This window comes from Chaetodon trifascialis, chromosome 6, assembly GCF_039877785.1.
Source record: "Chaetodon trifascialis isolate fChaTrf1 chromosome 6, fChaTrf1.hap1, whole genome shotgun sequence".
Taxonomy (NCBI): domain Eukaryota; kingdom Metazoa; phylum Chordata; class Actinopteri; order Chaetodontiformes; family Chaetodontidae; genus Chaetodon; species Chaetodon trifascialis.
Window position 1 is genome coordinate 1196350 of NC_092061.1, and position 17440 is coordinate 1213789.

General features: G+C 46.8%; 2 protein-coding genes across 6 annotated transcripts; one reads left to right on the forward strand and one right to left on the reverse strand.

Annotated features, from left to right (window-relative positions):
- Positions 1-376: 376 nt before the first annotated feature.
- Positions 377-4429, forward strand: LOC139331999 (actin, non-muscle 6.2-like). The gene is given in 10 exon segments (XM_070963651.1): positions 377-420; positions 422-516; positions 1722-1846; positions 1931-2059; positions 2618-2728; positions 2844-2928; positions 3152-3313; positions 3459-3650; positions 3730-3911; positions 4286-4429. Coding segments are annotated over 10 exon segments (1269 nt in total).
- Positions 4430-7685: 3256 nt separating this feature from the next.
- On the reverse strand, positions 7686-15481 carry LOC139332645 (GTPase IMAP family member 5-like). Of its 5 annotated transcripts, none has more exons than XM_070964700.1 (6): positions 15400-15475; positions 13241-13347; positions 11544-11631; positions 11016-11102; positions 10303-10350; positions 7771-10077 (listed from the first exon to the last, which is right to left on the reverse strand). In XM_070964700.1, exons 3-6 carry the CDS (start codon positions 11569-11571, stop codon positions 9527-9529), a joined length of 714 nt encoding a protein of 237 aa, XP_070820801.1. In that variant the 5' UTR covers positions 11572-11631; positions 13241-13347; positions 15400-15475; the 3' UTR covers positions 7771-9526. The 5 variants fall into 5 exon arrangements, 4 of the variants coding, with proteins under 4 accessions (XP_070820801.1, XP_070820804.1, XP_070820802.1 ...); XM_070964703.1 differs by having other exon boundaries at positions 13241-13441; positions 15400-15472; XR_011602294.1 differs by lacking the exon at positions 13241-13347 and having other exon boundaries at positions 7686-10077; positions 11016-11136; positions 11516-11631; positions 15400-15477.
- Positions 15482-17440: the final 1959 nt, after the last annotated feature.

Genomic DNA, 17440 nt, shown 5'->3' on the forward strand with positions numbered 1-17440 from the left:
TATGTCCTTAATCTGAAAATGATTTTCAGGTGTGAAATCAAAGAATCTGTTTAGAAGTTTCTTCCACCTTCATCCAGTCAAAGCCAGCTCGACCTTCATCATCCTCTTCGAAACCTCGTTTCTTTCATGACCAGCTCGCTCTTCCAGCAGCAGACCTGTCCGGCCTGACGGGCCAATCACGGCCCTGCAGCAGCTGGATTCCTGAACTGGGACAAACCCTGAGGGGCTTTCTACGGAGGAACAGGTTTTCATCCCGCGGGCCCCTTCCTGCTTGACAGATGCTTGTTCTAGCCAATCAGGGCGCCAGCTGGGCCAACCTGAGGAATCCTGCTCACCTGAGCCAATGAGAGCTCCAGCTGAGAGAACCTTACCTTTTATGGACAAAGCCAGAAGTCCCGCCGGTGTAAATAAAACCGGCCGTTTTGGCCGCTGATGCTGCATTCACGGCGAACAGCTGGGGCACAGAAACACCTGAAAGACTTCACCCACAGACACGCCCGAGACTCACCTGCACAGGTAAGAGCCAGCGCTGGGTGCCTGGTGCGCTCTGAGGCGTTTTACCTGAAGAATCTCTCAGAAGTTCAGTTTGATTCTTAATTTAATGCGCAACACGGAATCATGTCAGGTGTGTGACGGACAGGTGAGGGACGCATGTTTGAGCCTTTAAACTGTATTTATGTCAGATTCACACCTGGAGACGTGCAAAACGGCAGACGCGTTTTCAGCCTTTCAAAATAAGACCAAGCGCGGTGCCCTGAACACAAATAATATTCAGTAAAGCTGTTTTTCGGTGTTTAACGCAAAGGTGGTACTTTCTGACAGCAGCTGAAGTTCCTTCATGTCAAACACGCAGACCTGCTGAAGACCTGCTGAAGACCTGCTGAAGACCTGCTGAAGACCTGCTGAAGACCTGCTGGTCTGCAGCAAAGAAGACGTTAGTCCTTAGTCCTCGCAGCAGGATCCTGATGTGGAGAACATCAGCCGAGGTTTCACTGTCAGGGAAGAGGAGGGCTGATGAAGCTGAGGCAGGTTCTCATCTTGTCAAGAAAACGTTATTAAAGGTTTGATCCAGTAAAAAGCGTCCAGTCTGGTCACAGAGTAAAAACACGTTTGTGTCGCGTCGAAACGGGAAACCTCTAATCAGACAAACCAGCCTCAGAGCGTCACACTCAGAGCCAGATCATCCAGAAACCGGACAGCCGGTCTCCGACAGACCAGATGCTGCAGTTCACTCCACTGTCACGAGGAAAAACATTAAGTTTGAACAGGACTGTCTGAGCAGGTTTCAAATGTCCCGCAGCCACAACGTGACGTTCAGCAGGTTGGACGACTTAAAGCCGACACACCTGAGGGGCTGCTGTCTGTCACACCTGCGCGCTGCTGCGGGGCGAGCTGAGGAACCCCGAGGGGACAAGAAACCAGCTGAGCCTGTGGGGTGGGGTGGGGGGTGGGGGGGTGGGGGGTGCTGAGGAGAAACTGGAAGATGCAGATTCATCCGCACTTCAAAAGGTTTAAACTGCAGCTTTGAAGACGAGGAGGGAGGGGGCAGAGGTCACAGCTCATTTCTGACGTCAGGATTCTCTTTGGATGTGCGCCGGTCGCATCTGGAGTGTGAGGTTCAGATTTGTCCGTTTTAACATGTGGTGGATGTAGCGGTGAGAGACAGGTAACCATAGAAACGGAGTTCAGGCTGGCTCATGACTCTAAACGTTTCCTTTCAGACATGGACGATGACGTCGCTGCCCTCGTTGTTGATAACGGCTCCGGTATGTGCAAGGCCGGGTTCGCCGGAGACGACGCCCCCCGCGCCGTCTTCCCGTCCATCGTGGGTCGCCCCAGACACCAGGTACTGATCCCAGCGTGAACATCACCTGCCCCGTAAAATCCAAGAGTGACACGTGACGGTAGAGGTGTGTTTGTGTGCGTGCAGGGTGTGATGGTGGGGATGGGACAGAAGGACAGCTACGTGGGGGACGAGGCCCAGAGCAAGAGAGGCATCCTGACCCTGAAGTACCCCATCGAGCACGGCATCGTCACCAACTGGGACGACATGGAGAAGGTGAGGATGTTACCTGAGCTGACTCACCTGCTCAAATAGCTGACAGCTGGGTCAGAGGTCAGGTTGCGGTGGTTTGGACTTTGTGTGCTGCTGGTTTAAAGCACAAAGCTGCACAGGTTCAGGTTTAAAAAGACATCAGGTCTTAATGTCACCAACATGAGGAACGTTGAGGTTTTAATTTTAAGGCGTCTTTGGATGAAAAGCTGCATCAAAACTTTTTCCCGCCTCATGATAAATGTGAAACTGGAAACATGACCCTGAATGGAAAATGGTCTTTTTCAGCATGATGAGTCATTCCTGGTGCTTCAGTGCGTCAGTGTGGAGCTAATTCTGACCCGCTTCATCCATAACGATGCAGCATTATTCAGTGTTTGTGTTAATAACGTAACGAGCAGCTACAGCTGTCAGACACACGCAGCAGAGTAAAAGTATAACGTACCTGAGAGTAAATGTACTTCATAACTTTCCACCGCTGGGAAAAAAGAGGAAATTCAGGAAACACAGGACGTGATCTGACAGCAGCCATGCTTGAACTGTCCCGTCTCTCCCGTCCTGCAGATCTGGCATCACACCTTCTACAACGAGCTCCGCGTCGCTCCTGAGGAGCATCCGGTGCTGCTGACCGAGGCGCCCCTCAACCCCAAAGCTAACAGGGAGAAGATGACACAGGTGTGTGCTCAGTGCTGATTCCTTGTTCAGAGGTCTAACTTGTAATGCAGCTGCTGCAGAAAGAGGCAGTGAAAGCTGCTTTTGGTTGGTCACCTGCTGTCTTCCTTTGGTCCAGATCATGTTCGAGACCTTCAACTCTCCGGCCATGTATGTGGCCATCCAGGCCGTCCTGTCGCTGTACGCCTCCGGTCGCACCACAGGTGAGCTCAAACAGCCGCGCACACGTCTGGAAACACTCGCTGTGTGTGGTGATGGGAAAAAACTTTTCTTAGGACGTTGGGTTTTCTTATTCATCGTTTTGAGCAGCACCTAGTGGCCACAAGAGGAACTGCAGCTGAACACGTTTCAGTGGCGCTCATGTTGAACTGTGCAGACTGCTCAGTGCCACGTTTCTGTTGGAGTTTGATGGTTTTTGTGTCGCAGGTATTGTGATGGACTCCGGGGACGGTGTCAGCCACACCGTGCCCATCTACGAGGGCTATGCTCTACCTCACGCCATCCTCCGTCTGGACCTGGCTGGCAGAGATCTGACCGACTATCTGATGAAGATCCTCACAGAGAGAGGCTACAGCTTCACCACCACAGGTGCAGCACACATCCCTGACTTTCACTGCCTTAAACAGGTGGCGTTTACAAGAGTAGAAGATCAGAAGAGACGCCTTCTTTTCTCCTCTCTGAAGGTTTGTAACCTCCATTTTCTAACGCCAATATCTGAACTGTTGACCTGCAGCCGAGCGTGAGATTGTGCGCGACATGAAGGAGAAGCTCTGCTACGTGGCTCTGGACTTCGAGCAGGAGATGCAGACGGCCGCGAGCTCTTCCTCCCTGGAGAAGAGCTACGAGCTTCCTGACGGACAGGTCATCACCATCGGCAACGAGAGGTTCCGCTGCCCCGAGACGCTCTTCCAGCCCTCGTTCATCGGTGGGTAACGAGCGCCAACGCACCGTGTCGCGAATGAAAATGCAATGAAAGTTAAGCTGAACGCTAAACGTGTGCGCAGGAATGGAGTCCGCTGGCGTCCACGAGACGACCTACAACAGCATCATGAAGTGCGACGTGGACATCCGTAAAGACCTGTACGCCAACACCGTGCTGTCCGGAGGCACCACCATGTACCCCGGCATCGCTGACCGCATTCAGAAGGAGATCACCGCCCTGGCTCCACCCACCATGAAAATCAAGGTTCACTTTTATTTATTTCTTTATTTATTATCTGTGAAAACCTCCTTTTTCACGAAAGCCTTGATAAAACCTGAGGCTGATCTGGAAACATGCAGGCATCACCTGTAGCTTCAGTTTAAGTCTATCAGAGAAATCAGCTGATTCCCAACCTGAAAACAAGCTGCAGCACAACTTTTCTTTGTCTAAAATGATCAAAACTGCCCAGATATGTTGATTACTAATAGAAGTGCTGAAGCTGCAGTGTCGGGCTCTTCAACCCTCACAGTAAAATAAAACCAAGACTTCTGAATGAAACTGGTCAAATCTTAAACTGTCAGCGTTTCAAATTCGGCTTTTCTTCATTTTAAGCTCACGTTTTCTCTCCTCGCCTCCAGATCATCGCTCCCCCAGAGAGGAAGTACTCCGTCTGGATCGGCGGCTCCATCCTGGGCTCCCTCTCCACCTTCCAGCAGATGTGGATCAGCAAGCAGGAGTACGACGAGTCCGGCCCCTCCATCGTCCACCGCAAGTGCTTCTAAGCGCTCCTTCCGCCCTCTGCCCCAGCGGGAAGACGATCCGCCGTCCATCCAGCGAGAAATGTCTCCGGTCTGTTTTATGAACAAAAGACAAGACGCCGCGCACGAGACCAATCGAGCGACTGTCTCGGCAGCTTAATGAGCCTCCGCCATCGAACAGCTGAACGTGTCGCTCACTCGCTCGCAGGTTTCGCTCCTGCAGGTGGTAGATGTGGTCAAAGGAAACAGTATTATCACCAAACCTCTTCTGCCGTGTCTTCTACCTCTTTGACAGTCTCATGCAGTAGGTTGCACATCACTGTTGGGCTTTTGTCCTCGTCCGTTGTCTCGTCCAGAGTCCAGTTGTATCAGTACTCTCCACGAGTGTTTACTCATCAATAAAGTGCCAACATCTAACAGCTGCTCTGTCCTCATTTACTGCTCGAGTTTCACCTTTAAAACGTCTTCTGAGTCTATCTGTTCAGTCAAATTCTCCTCAAAGAACTGAACTAAATTCTGTTATTGCTTATCAAATATTGACGTTAAGTATGTCTCAATGAAAACTGATTTAATGACCATCAACTAGTATTATTACTGCTTTAGTGTAACCTGATTAGTTCCATTAAACAAAAGCAGGAAATGGTTTCCTTTTTTTCCAACTCCAGACTTTCACAATAAGAAGGAAGAAAGCATTAAGACTTTGAGTAGTTTGTCGTTTGTTGTGGCACCAAGACGCCAGTTATGAATCATTTTCTATCCATCGTCATCAAACATTTCTCAAACAGGAAGTGAAGCTCCAGAAATGAACTCTGACCTTTCGTCTTCGATCTCCACCTGAAGACTGAAGAAGAAACATGGCACTCACCTGAAAAGGCTGTTTGTTTGACTTCTGTTCTGCTGCGGGCGTAGAAAATCCATCAACACCAGGATTAAAATAAGGATGTAATATAACAACGACAGTTACTCAGAATGATTGATATCCATATTATTTTCAATGTGAAGACAGAACGTGACCTGACCCTTGACCTTTGATGACCCATTCCTATTCTGGGGAGAACTGCTGCTACTACATACAGTATACATAAAGGTGTGTATTTATACTGCAAACGCTCCTTCATGTCTTCTTCAGCTCAGTAAACTCTTTAAAAGCCTCTTGGATCAGCTGAAAAAGTTTCGTCACAAAGCTGAAAACAGCCTGTTTTTGGAGATACGAGATTCTCACAGGACGCCGCGCTGCAAACATGTGATGATCTTCTACAATCTGAAGCACTGATGAAGATTAAAGCAGCAACAGGAGATAAAGGAGTTCAATGAGCTCTGGCAAACACTCACAGGGACACTTTACTGCTTCTACTTCAAGTACCTTAAGTACATTTTGCAGATTGCAGAGTATTTTCACAGTGTGGTATTAGTACTTTTACTTTAAACAATACATGATAAATACAGTTTATATGATGGTGAAACTTTAGACTTAACATCTTATCATCAACTTATCATGTATATAAATATATAACTAATATGTAACCTCATGTTTTTTCAGGAAGGCCTAAACACACCGTTAGAGAAACATGTAAATATTCAGTGTCTGTGTTTTGTTAGGAGCGTTTATTGAACTTGGACGAGTGTCAGGCGTCATGCTGTGGTCTCACTGTGTTGTCCAGCTCATGAGTCCTGCAGGCATCTATCTGCAAAAACAGATGTTCATAATATTCATATCATGAGCCTGAGGTCTGTCGTCTTTCCATTGTGTTTTCAGCCCAAACGTCTGATGTGACGTGCTGGACAGAAACGTTCACAGTGCAGACGGAGCTGACTGACGCTCTGTTGGACGATCGAGCCTCAAACACTGCAGACGTTATTCCCAAAACACCATGAAGTGATCAGCATTGATCACTGTCATGTTGGATTTTATGAATCCAGTGTTTCAGCCCAGAGGACCAGGACAATCTGAAGACAGCGCGCTGTAGTCGTGGACATTGACCTGCCTACTATTCCACGCTGTGTCTCTGTCTTCTGGCTGGACTCCGTCACAGGAAGCTCAGCGTCACAGCTGGATTTCAAACACAGAACAACTTCATGTTTCTGCTCTTTTGGAAAGAAATCAACCTGGAGCTCCTTCTCTGGTCCAGGCGCCTCCGTTAGCAGCCTTCAGGTGTTTGAACTTTGACCTCAATGACGGACCTTCATGTCTCATTGGACAGTAAAGTGTGAGGACTGTGCCTTGAATGGTCAGGAGGGATCACGTGACTCCTAAATGAATCACAGAAAGGAGATGAAGGAGCAGGATTGCTACTGTTAGTACTAGACTGAGTAAAAGTACTAAGAGTGATGAAAACACTGTGAAGGCTCTGAGCAGTCGAATCGAGACACGTCCAGAGTGTCTGAGAAGAGCCTTCACAGTGTTTTCATCACTCTTAGTACTTTTACTCAGTCTAGTACTAAAAGTAGCAATACTGCAGTAACTGTAGTACTGTGATGCAGCAGCTGATGAGATTTCAGGATTATCAAACGTTATTTTTTGCGCTCACCTTTACGTCCACAGGTAGTTTGAACAGACTTCAGCTGACAGTAGAGCGCCACCTGCTGGTCAGCGGTTCGTCTGGTCCAGCCGGCCCTTCCTCCCTGTTACAAACCAAAAACGCTGGGACTGTGTGTGAAATATCAGGAGAAACTGAAAGTGGAGATTTGCAAAAGTCCACGTTTAATTTAAAACATGTCAAATGTTAAATTTCCTCATTTCGAATCTGAAGCGCGTTGAATGAAGTCGGTCAGACTCTGTTTCGTCTCAGCTCTTCATTCAACCAAACTCAGCCTGTCTGCCCTCCTGGACTCCGCTGGGCCTCTTTCTGCCTAGGAGGCTGACATCAATCAAATCTGTCAGTTTTCCACCTCGGATGGCGTCAGAGTGCAGATCGACTCGCCTGTTTCTCGGCTTCATCTGACTCTCACATGGTAACGATCACACCGATGCAGATGAACTCTGTGGAGTCCATCAGGGCTCAGTTCTTGGCCCTCTCCGGCTCTCTTCACATATTCCACCTCCTGCTCTAAATTCCAATAAAACCAAGATGTGGGTCATCAGCTCTGCTATACGTAGACTCCACATGGCTCCAGCAGCAGAACCTCTGGACTCCTATGGGCTCTTCTGGACTCTCGTCTCTCCAGAGAGCGTCGACCTGTTCAGGACACTGTTGTCACGTTTCTGTCCGTCCTTGGACAGAGATCCTTCCTGAGGTGGAGGAGTTTTTAACAGTTCAATAGTTACACGTGTCCATCTATCAGTTTGCTCTCTCCTGTGTTTTATTAGTATATTTGTATATAAGTACATTGAAACCTCAGAGGCAGTACTGTGTACACCTGTTACTGATATTTACTGTCATGTTTATTTAGCTAAACTGTTTGTTTCAAAGATCATCATCATCATTAAAGTTAAATTCAGTGTAAACCTCCACATGTTTCAGATGTGTTCAAAAGCATGAAGAGGAAGACAGTGAATGATGAAGAGCTCAGGCCTTCATGTTAGAGCTCCACCTGCTGGACAAAACACACCACAGATGCACTGGATCCCAGTGGATCCCTCCTAAAATAAACCTCCATCAACTGACGTGTTGATTGGATAATACAGGGGGTGGACACAATAACAGGAACACTTGCAGTCTGCAGCATGTTGGAGCTTCATGTTGATTCAGCTCAGAGGTCTGTTTGCACTTTGTTCACAGAGTGTCAGTCAGTGTTGGTGAGGAGCGACTGATCTCTGCTGATGGGCTTCCTGTGTTTGGACTCAACACTTTAACCTTCACCAAAGGACGATTCACTGCAGTTCGCTGCAGTTTAAGCTCCATCTACCTCACAAACTGCCAGCTGAGTGCACATTATGTGTGTATACAAACAAGTTTAACTCATTTTTACATCATTTGAAAACATATTTCACTTTCACTGAGGACCTTCAGTCATGATCCAGTGAGTCGGACCTGAGAAACAGATTGCAAAGACTGACGTTTCTCCATCATTCAGCCATCCACCTTCACAGCGCGCTCACAAGCTGAATCTCACCTCAAGCAGTCACACATGCAACCTGCCGAAGAATCATCTTTAATCATGTTTGGCACAAAACATAAAACAGGACCGAGCGGATGGTTCAGACGTTAAAGATCACTCATGAACAGCCTGCAGGTGAAACAGTGTGAGAGTCTCAGCTCTGGGTCTTCTGTCAGCCGTTGTCAGGCTGCAGTAACTGAACACTGAGCGCTGCAGCTCAGCGCGTCCTCATGCCTGTGACGCTGTGCTTTTCCTCCTCTGTGCTGTCAGTCCTGATCATCTGCTTTGAAAACGTGCTTTCATTTGTTGCAGTCTGCACAGCTGGATGGGAAAGTCGAGTTTTTATCCGTTTACAGCGGGGCATCCTGAACTGGGGCTTTAATGTCTCACATATATGCCTGCGTGTTGGTCTAAAGACAAAGAGGAAATACAGCACCAGAGCCTCCCGCTGCACACAAAGAACATCTGAACGTCTCAGTAAGCCGTATGCAGACAGTGTTGGTTAAGCAGATCCAGGCGTGCCCTAATGTTCCACCTCTGCACCACAAATGAAAGATTATGCTCATACAAAGTGTGACAAACAATAAAATCCATGAGGCAAGTTATTCTCAACAGACATTATGTTTCTTAAAGCAGCTGCAGGATGACTAGATAATCGATAATTAGCGTGATTATTTGCTGCCATTCACTCCAACACACGTAACATTAAAAGGCTGCTTCTGTGTTGAAGCATCAGTCATAATAATCCAGTAATGAAAAACATAATCATGATGAAAAACACTGAGAGACGAGTACGTTCACTACATTTTGGGAGATAACTGCACTTTACTAAAGTGAAAATCTTGGGACTTTTACTTGTAACAGAGTGTTTTTCCAGCGTAATAATAAGTCTGCTGAGCTAAACTGGAATAAAAAACCTCTTTGAGATTCATCCTTGTTGTCTGTCTAACAAACAAAATACTCTTGATTCATGATGACCAAGTTTGCAGATGGTTCACTGCTGTCATCTGAGATCTTCTCTTCAACACCTTCAGAGGTTTTTAAATGATGAAGGATCTGATGTTCAGTGAATAAAAAGCTCCTCTACATGCTCGGCATCAGGTGTTCTCCACTGTGCTCTTTCACAATCTGACCCAAGCGTGTTAACAGCTCTGGAAGTTCAAGGTTCTTCTGCCACAGAAACCTGTAATGACACCGTCTGATCATGTCCTTTAATGGAGGCTGTTCCATGTATGTTTCCATCAATCCTGGACTCTCCTCCCTGGGTGTTGATATCAGCACCAGTGAATGATCAAATGATCGATCACTGAAGAGCTGAAGGAAGCTGCAGAGCCTCAGTTTGTGTTCCTCAGTGAAGTCTTCAGGCTGCAGAACCAGCAGGAACACATGAGGTCCAGGATCACAGACTGACTGTAGATCTCTTCTCAGTCTGTGTGAGGGGAGGTGGAGGGGGTGCTGCTGCAGATCTGGAGTGTTTACGAGGACTATTTCCTTCTCCTTCACCTGTCCTCTTTCTGTCTGAAACCAGCCTTCTTCTTCCTCAGTGTTGAACTTAGTCTGACCCAGTATGAAGTTCCCCACTGAACTCCTCTGAGACCAGCTGTTCCCCAGCAGAACGACCCTCAGCTCAGACACTGAGAAGAAAACAGTCAGTCAGTTCAGACTCCATCCATGCTGAAGACAGTAAAACTGCATGAACAACCAGTGAGGAAGCTTCTTTAAGGTGGACTTGAGACATTCTGTCTTCTGTTATTCACTTGAAATGAAATGAAATGTTCGTTCCCTCCACCTACAAAACGCTGCCGTTCTACATGTTAAAACAGACGAGAATAAACGTGACGGAGCTCAGCTGAACTTACTGTTCGGTGGAAGGAGTTCAAAGCTGCTGCTGCGCTTCACCTCTGGCTCTGAGAAGATACACAACATGTAGATACTCCTCAGAATTGGCTTTATCGGCCAAATATGTGTGCACACAAGGAATCTGACTGGTTTAAACATGGAAGTCAATGTGCTTGAAAAAGCACACAAACGACTTATAAGTGCTTTCAAAAGGCACCATGACCTGAATGAATGAGAATGAGATGAATGCATCACCAACAAACTGAAAAAGATGGAGAATAAAAGCCACCTGATCATGGTGACCAGGACGAAAGTAACAACAGAGACAACACATAAAAGCACACAATAAAGGATTCAAATCCAGGTACCTGAGAAAAAGAAATGGTCAAACAGGAATCTGATGACTTTGATTAGCGCCCAGCAGCTCGGCCATCAGAAGCTACGCGCAGTGCATTGTGGTACATGTAGGCAGGGCCAGCACGGCCGCACAGCAGGAGAACTCAGCTTTCTGAGGAGGTCACTGCTGCAGTCGACCACATTCATCATCAACACTGACTGGACAGCACAGGACATGAGGGGAAGCGTCCCTTTGACGTGGACCTTAAGGACAGATTCTGTCCTTCATTATTAACATGAAACTTGTACATTCAGCAGTCAGCCTGCAAACATTTAAAGAAATAAAATGTGAAGCTCAAACTCTTCTTCTCTCACTCTTCTCCTCTTTTGTCCTTACCTTCATGATGGAGGCTGAACGTTTGATGATGATGCATCATCTCCTCCCGATGTCTCCTCATCTCCTCCCGATGTCTCCTCATCTCCTCTAGAAAACACAGTTAATGCAGACTTAATCTTCGCTGAAGAAGACTCAGGAGCCACAAACAAAGATGAACGTTACAGTTCAGCTCATGTCGTACTGCACACATCACTTCATATTTTAGACATGCTCTATATTCTTATACTCTGCTACCTGTTGCACATGTCACCTGCTCACACACGTTTTATTGTTTCATGGATTTTACTGCACTACCTGCACATACCTCATGCTGTTTATCCCTCATGCCATTTGCACTACCTGTATGTATTTATATGTTGGACATTATGTCTGTGCTCTAAGATCCAAGAACTGTCCTCATATTTGGGGTTTGAGGTTGTTTTTCTGATCCACCAAAAAACACACACACACACACACACACACACACACACACACACACACACACACACACACACACACACAGCTCATGGCCGTTAGCAGCAGACTTACCAGACTCATTGGATTGTGAAGCCCCCATACTGTCGCCTCGCTGCAGACGTCACAGACTGACTGCAGACCAGCTGCTGGGTTCACAGACCTGCAGAGAGAAAACCATCAAATGCTCTTTGATTTGTTTGTTAGCTTGTTTCAGGTTTTATGATTCCTGGTTTTAGGGGGTCCTGCAGATCCCTCGGTGCCCGACCTCCACACTCATAGTGGTTTGGGGTAAAACATTTCACTCAGAGCACAAAGTGTGTGTTCCTGCATTCAGGCCTACGTGACCTCTCCTTGTGCCTTTATGGACGATTGGACGAGTATTTCCTCCAGCAGCAGAACAACTAATGGCTTCACTTTCACTTTGCCAGCTTTGACCTTTGACATTCATGAAAGAAATCAAGTCATTTGTGCCAAAAAGTGATGGTCTGGCCCAGCTGATTTCACCTGAATCAAACAGTCCCAACGTGCAAATGCACAGAGCTTTAAGTCTGAGGTAACAGCAAAGGTGCGTCTTTGATGCAGGTACAAGCAGCTCGCAACAACGACAGATGCTGCGCGCGCTCCCGCGAGTCCGCGCCTCCCGCACACCTGTACTTCCGGAAACACTACATATACCCATAGACATAATATACGCATACACCTGTGTACGGTGTGTGACGTGTAGTGTGTCTGTCTGTCTCGAGCTTCCTCTCCTTGTTTTAGCGGTTTGTCTTTAGCATCTTACCTGCTGAACATTTACGTGTCATTTTCAAGACCCTGCGTCAAACTGCTTGTGTCTAAAGACTTAAAAATAAGACATAACGAAGCAGAGCCTGACTTCCTCTTATCACGTCAGAGCAGGGCCAAAACTAGCATTAAGACATCCAGGATAAGTGACTGAGCTGAGCTCAACCAATCCAAAACATGAGCGTCCAGGCTTAATCGGTTGCACAAAGACCAAGTCAGGATGAGCAGACACGGGCTGTGTCCCAATTCAGGGGCTGCATCCTTCGGAGGACCCTTCCTACGCGGCCCACGGAGGATGCGGAGGCTCCTCCGTGGGCCGCATCAACCATCGGTAAATGGGACGGTCTAGCCTTCGGAGCATTTCCTGATTGCGTCACAACGTCATAACTTCTTCCCTCCTAACCCGGGAAAAACACACGTACGGAGACAAAAAGTTAACAGACGACAAACGACACAACAGAAACATAACCGACAGACGACGGAAACATAACCGATAGACGACAGACGACAGACGACAGACGACAATGGAGCCAGAGGTTTTGCGACACCGGCGGCTCGTTTACCTCCGGCTGGGAGAGCGCCGTGGGGGGGTAACATTAACCGGCTATTTGAACCCATATTAATGTTCATACATTACCCGTTAATAAACGATACCGTTTAGTGACAAACGCTTGCCATATAAACTATGGACTGACATATATGTCATTTAACCGTGAGTCTTGATACTTCTGTACGCTGTAATTTTAATGCTATGTTTGTAAGATCTGAAAAGTGCTTGAATTGAATAGTTGAATGTGTATGAACCCTGTAAATAACCCTGACTTCATTCAATAGCCTATTAAAATGTTAAAATGTTGTGTTATTAAATATCAAAAGTGTAATAGATGGAGAGATGAAGCATTATTGGTCTAAGCTTTAACAGTCACTTGAGTTGTCTTATCAACTAAAACTCAGTTGCTCTTGTTTAATCCTCCTGTTCTTACCCTCCTTTCTCCATCCAGACAAGGCCGATGTTCTGCTGCATAAAAGCTGCTGGAGCAATCGATGGCTGCCATGTGAGGATCAAGCCTCCAAGCGGTCCCGATGGTCACTGTTATCGAACAGGAAACTGTTTGCTTCAGTAATCCCGCAGCAGCACCAGGGACTCCTGCTCAGCCTCAACTGTAGATATGTTCTCTGTGAATCTGCAAATCTCTGTCAATAGTCATTTCTGCTGATCTTTTGTAAACAGTTGTACATTTTAAGAATGCCCACTTGATAAATAAAGTTGATCTTATCAAGTTAGACTGATTTGGCCTCTTGTGTTTGTGCTGTACACAAGCTTGCAGGCTCCTGCATCCATTCATCTGTCTGTTCATTTGTTGTGTTCAGATTTGTCCTGCATTTGTTTCAGTGTGCAGACATGTGGGGTGTGTTATATACAGACCGTTGGATGTGTATTTATTCTTGTGTTGTATAATATGCTTCGATTCTGTGCTTTCTGTCTTGCAGAGTCACTGTGTGACTTCAGTTTGGAAAGAACTGATGCTTTGATTTATCCTGATTCAATAAAGGAACATCATGTTACTCTTTGATGGTTATTTATATTTATATTGGATGTGTATTTTATATATAGTCTATGGGAAACTGTATATCTGATGATTGCAACACATCTAAAATCATCATTTATCTACAATGATTGAAATTAATCCATCCATCCATTGTCTTCCGCTTATCCGGGGCCGGATTGCGGGGGGAGCAGTCTGAGCAGGGACGCCCAGACTTCCCTCTCCCCGGACACTTCCTCCAACTCTTCCGGGGGGATCCCGAGGCGTTCCCAGGCCAGCCGAGTGACGTAGTCACCCCAGCGTGTCCTGGGTCTTCCCCGGGGCCTCCTCCCGGTGGGACATGTCTGGAACACCTCCCTAGGGAGGCGTCCAGGGGGCATCCGATAGAGATGCCCGAGCCACCTCAGCTGACTCCTCTCGATGCGGAGGAGCAGCGACTCTACTCTGAGCTCCTCCCGGGTGACAGAGCTCCTATCCCTATCTCTAAGGGAGCGCCCCGCCACCCTGCGGAGGAAACTCATTTCAGCCGCTTGTATCCGGGACCTCGTTCTTTCGGTCATGACCCAAAGTTCATGACCATAGGTGAGGGTAGGAACGTAGACTGACCGGTAAATCGAGAGCTTCGCCTTTCGGCTCAGCTCCTTCTTCACCACGACAGACCGATACAGCGACCGCATTACTGCAGCCGCTGCACCGCTCCGCCTGTCAGTCTCACCTCCATCCTTCCCTCACTCGTGAACAGGATCCCAAGATACTTAAACTCCTCCACCTGAGGCAGGAACTCTCCCCCAACCTGAAGGGAGCAAGCCACCTTTTTCCTTTGATTGAAATTAATTTAAACTGAAATGAATGCTGCTCATGTTTTGTGTTAATGTTTAAATGATGACGTGGATCAGGTTGGATGTGATAACAGTGTGTAGTGGTCAGTGGAATAACTGCTGGTTTCTGTTTGTGATGACTGCTGACTGAGATAAGGGATGAGATTCAATAGATCCTGGAGCTTAGCCTGGTCTGGAGCAGGATAAATCTCCATGCTAACTCATCCCATAACATATCCCACTTTCAGCTATCCTGCTTTTGTGCAACCGGATCACGGATAAGTTGAGCCAGGATAACCAACATATCCCGGCTTAATCCCTTATCCTAGTTTTGTGCAACGGGCCCCAGACGACACAGAAATGTAAACGCAAACGTTTGTTAACAGCTGTTTCAGTAAATCTCCTCTTTTCGGGGAGATTTTAGCGGTGATCAGACGTTGGTTGGAAACAGATCAGGATCTGTCGCTTGAGCTCAACAACACGGACAATCCTCTGCTGTCTCGTCTCGTCTCGTCTCGTCTCCATAGTTGCTTTCGTCAACGAAAATTATCACATCACAGTACTCGATAATGCGTAACACAATAAAACATGACTGACTGTGTCACTGCAGGCTTGCTACATTATGAAGTCCGGGCGGAGCGCCGACTGAGACCTACCCAGATCAGACAACCAGCAGCGAAGAGCTCGAACACAAACTCTGTTCACACATGAACCAGCTCCACTTTAACACGACACTTACTAATTTTTCTTTGTCTAGTTTGACTTAAATTCACTCACCAGCTGAATTTCCTGATGCGACACAAACAAAACGAAACTTATCTTCGCTCTGCTTCTTCTTCTTCGCTGTTTTAATGTAGATGGCCTCCGCGCTGCCGCACTAGCGCCACCTCCAGGTTTGATTCTCCATCTTTATCCATTTTAAACGGAGACACTACCGCGTCCCTTCAGAGTCGTCTGTCCACTCCAGTCGTCCTTAGAAAACCAAATATTAATCTCCTCCCTTGCTCATTGTCCCCACAGCCTAAATTCTTTTAACGGTGTCCTCCACATTTCGTATCTGTGTCGTCATTTCTTGTCTGTCATGTCTGATTTAAGATCATGTTCATCGTCTCTGAGTGCAAAGACCCGCTGGACGTTTTCTTATGGTGAAACGTGAACCGTTAGGTTACTGTCCCTGCTCTCAGCCTGCGTCATGTCACTCCAAAGCAAAGCTGGAGAGAGAAGAAGAAGAATGAATGGATCAAAAACATCTTTTTTCAGTCTTTTACAAGGACTTTGAATTATACCGACAATCAATCAGTGCCTGCAAAAATAAGAAGGCCGCAAAGACTTTGAATGCATGTGTGAACTGTAACTTGTGCATGTCAAATGTAGCATGTTTGTTTTTCTTCTCTTTTCTATGATTCATTTGCTTGTCCTAACACTGTGTCCCCTGGAAACTCTGTGTTCTTATTTGGCACTACTGGAACTAATGTGAAACATTGTGTCAAATTAGATTATATGTTGCTTCTGAACGTATCGGGATAATAACACCACGCGATTTACTTACACTGGTGGGACAGCCTGTATTCACGGGACACGTTCACCTCTGTGAAAGACGCAGTGATGTCCAACTGTACGATTCAACAGTCGTTTGTGGTAAATTCACCTGAACAGAATCACTGTCCTGCACTTACCAGCAGATTTCAAAGGCTCCTGATCACAAGTTGAACTTGGTGCTGCCTCTTTAAATACATGACAGCTCACACGTCCTTCGTTCTCTTGTACAATCTGATCCAAGTGCATTAACAGCTCTGTCGCTTCGAGCTTCTTCTGCTTCAGCTGTCTGTATCGACACAGTCTCAGCACGTCTTTTCAGGGCTGCTCTGGTACATCGTGTTTCATGGACGGCGAGCTCTCCTCTCTGGGGGCTGAGGTCAATAGAATGAATGATCAAATGATCGATCGCTGAAGTTTTCAAGGATCGATTGCAGCTTCAGTTTGTGCTCCTCAGTAAAGTCTTCAGGCTGCAGAGCCAACAGGAACACATGAGGTCCAGGATCAGAGAGTCTCACACAGTTTTCTACTCGTTTTCTCAGTTTGTCTTCAGAGATGTTTGGATGCAGCAGATCTGGAGTGTTGATGAGAACGATTTCTCTCCCCTTCAGCCGTCCTCTGACTCTCAGACAGCAGCCTGCTTCTCTCTCAGTGCTGAACTTAGTCTGTCCCAGCATGAAGTTCCCCACTGAACTCCTCTGAGACCAGCTGTTCCCCAGCAGAACGACCCTCAGCTCAGACACTGAGAAGAAAACACTGAATTAGAAACACCTCCTCAGTGCGGACTTCACCCAAAATGAACAGAGAGAAGAGGATTCACAACCAGCGATCAGCAATCGAACCTTAAAGCTGAACGTGTCAGCTGTTCTCTCCAAACAAATTCAGCTGTGAGCTTTCAAACATTCAAATCAATAAAATGTGAGTTTGCATCCACCACCTGCAAACGCTGTCAGTCTGCATGTTCATGTGCAGAAGAATAATTCTGACTGAGTTCACTTTAACTCACGGTTGGGAGGCAGAAATTCATAGCTGCTGCTCGGTCTCTGTGGTGTTGTTAAAACAAGAATAAATGATGTAGAAATTAAATGTACATGGAATAATAAAAGCAGAAATCTCAAAATCAGCTGCACGTCTGCACGAGGCTGCAGATCTGTGAGCTTCCTTAACAGAATCTGTGGCACTTGATCGTCAATGCATCCAGCAACTACTGTACAGAAACATAAACCCAAACAAGTCCAGTTATTATATTCCACATCAGGTCGTATGAGACAGCTGATGCCCC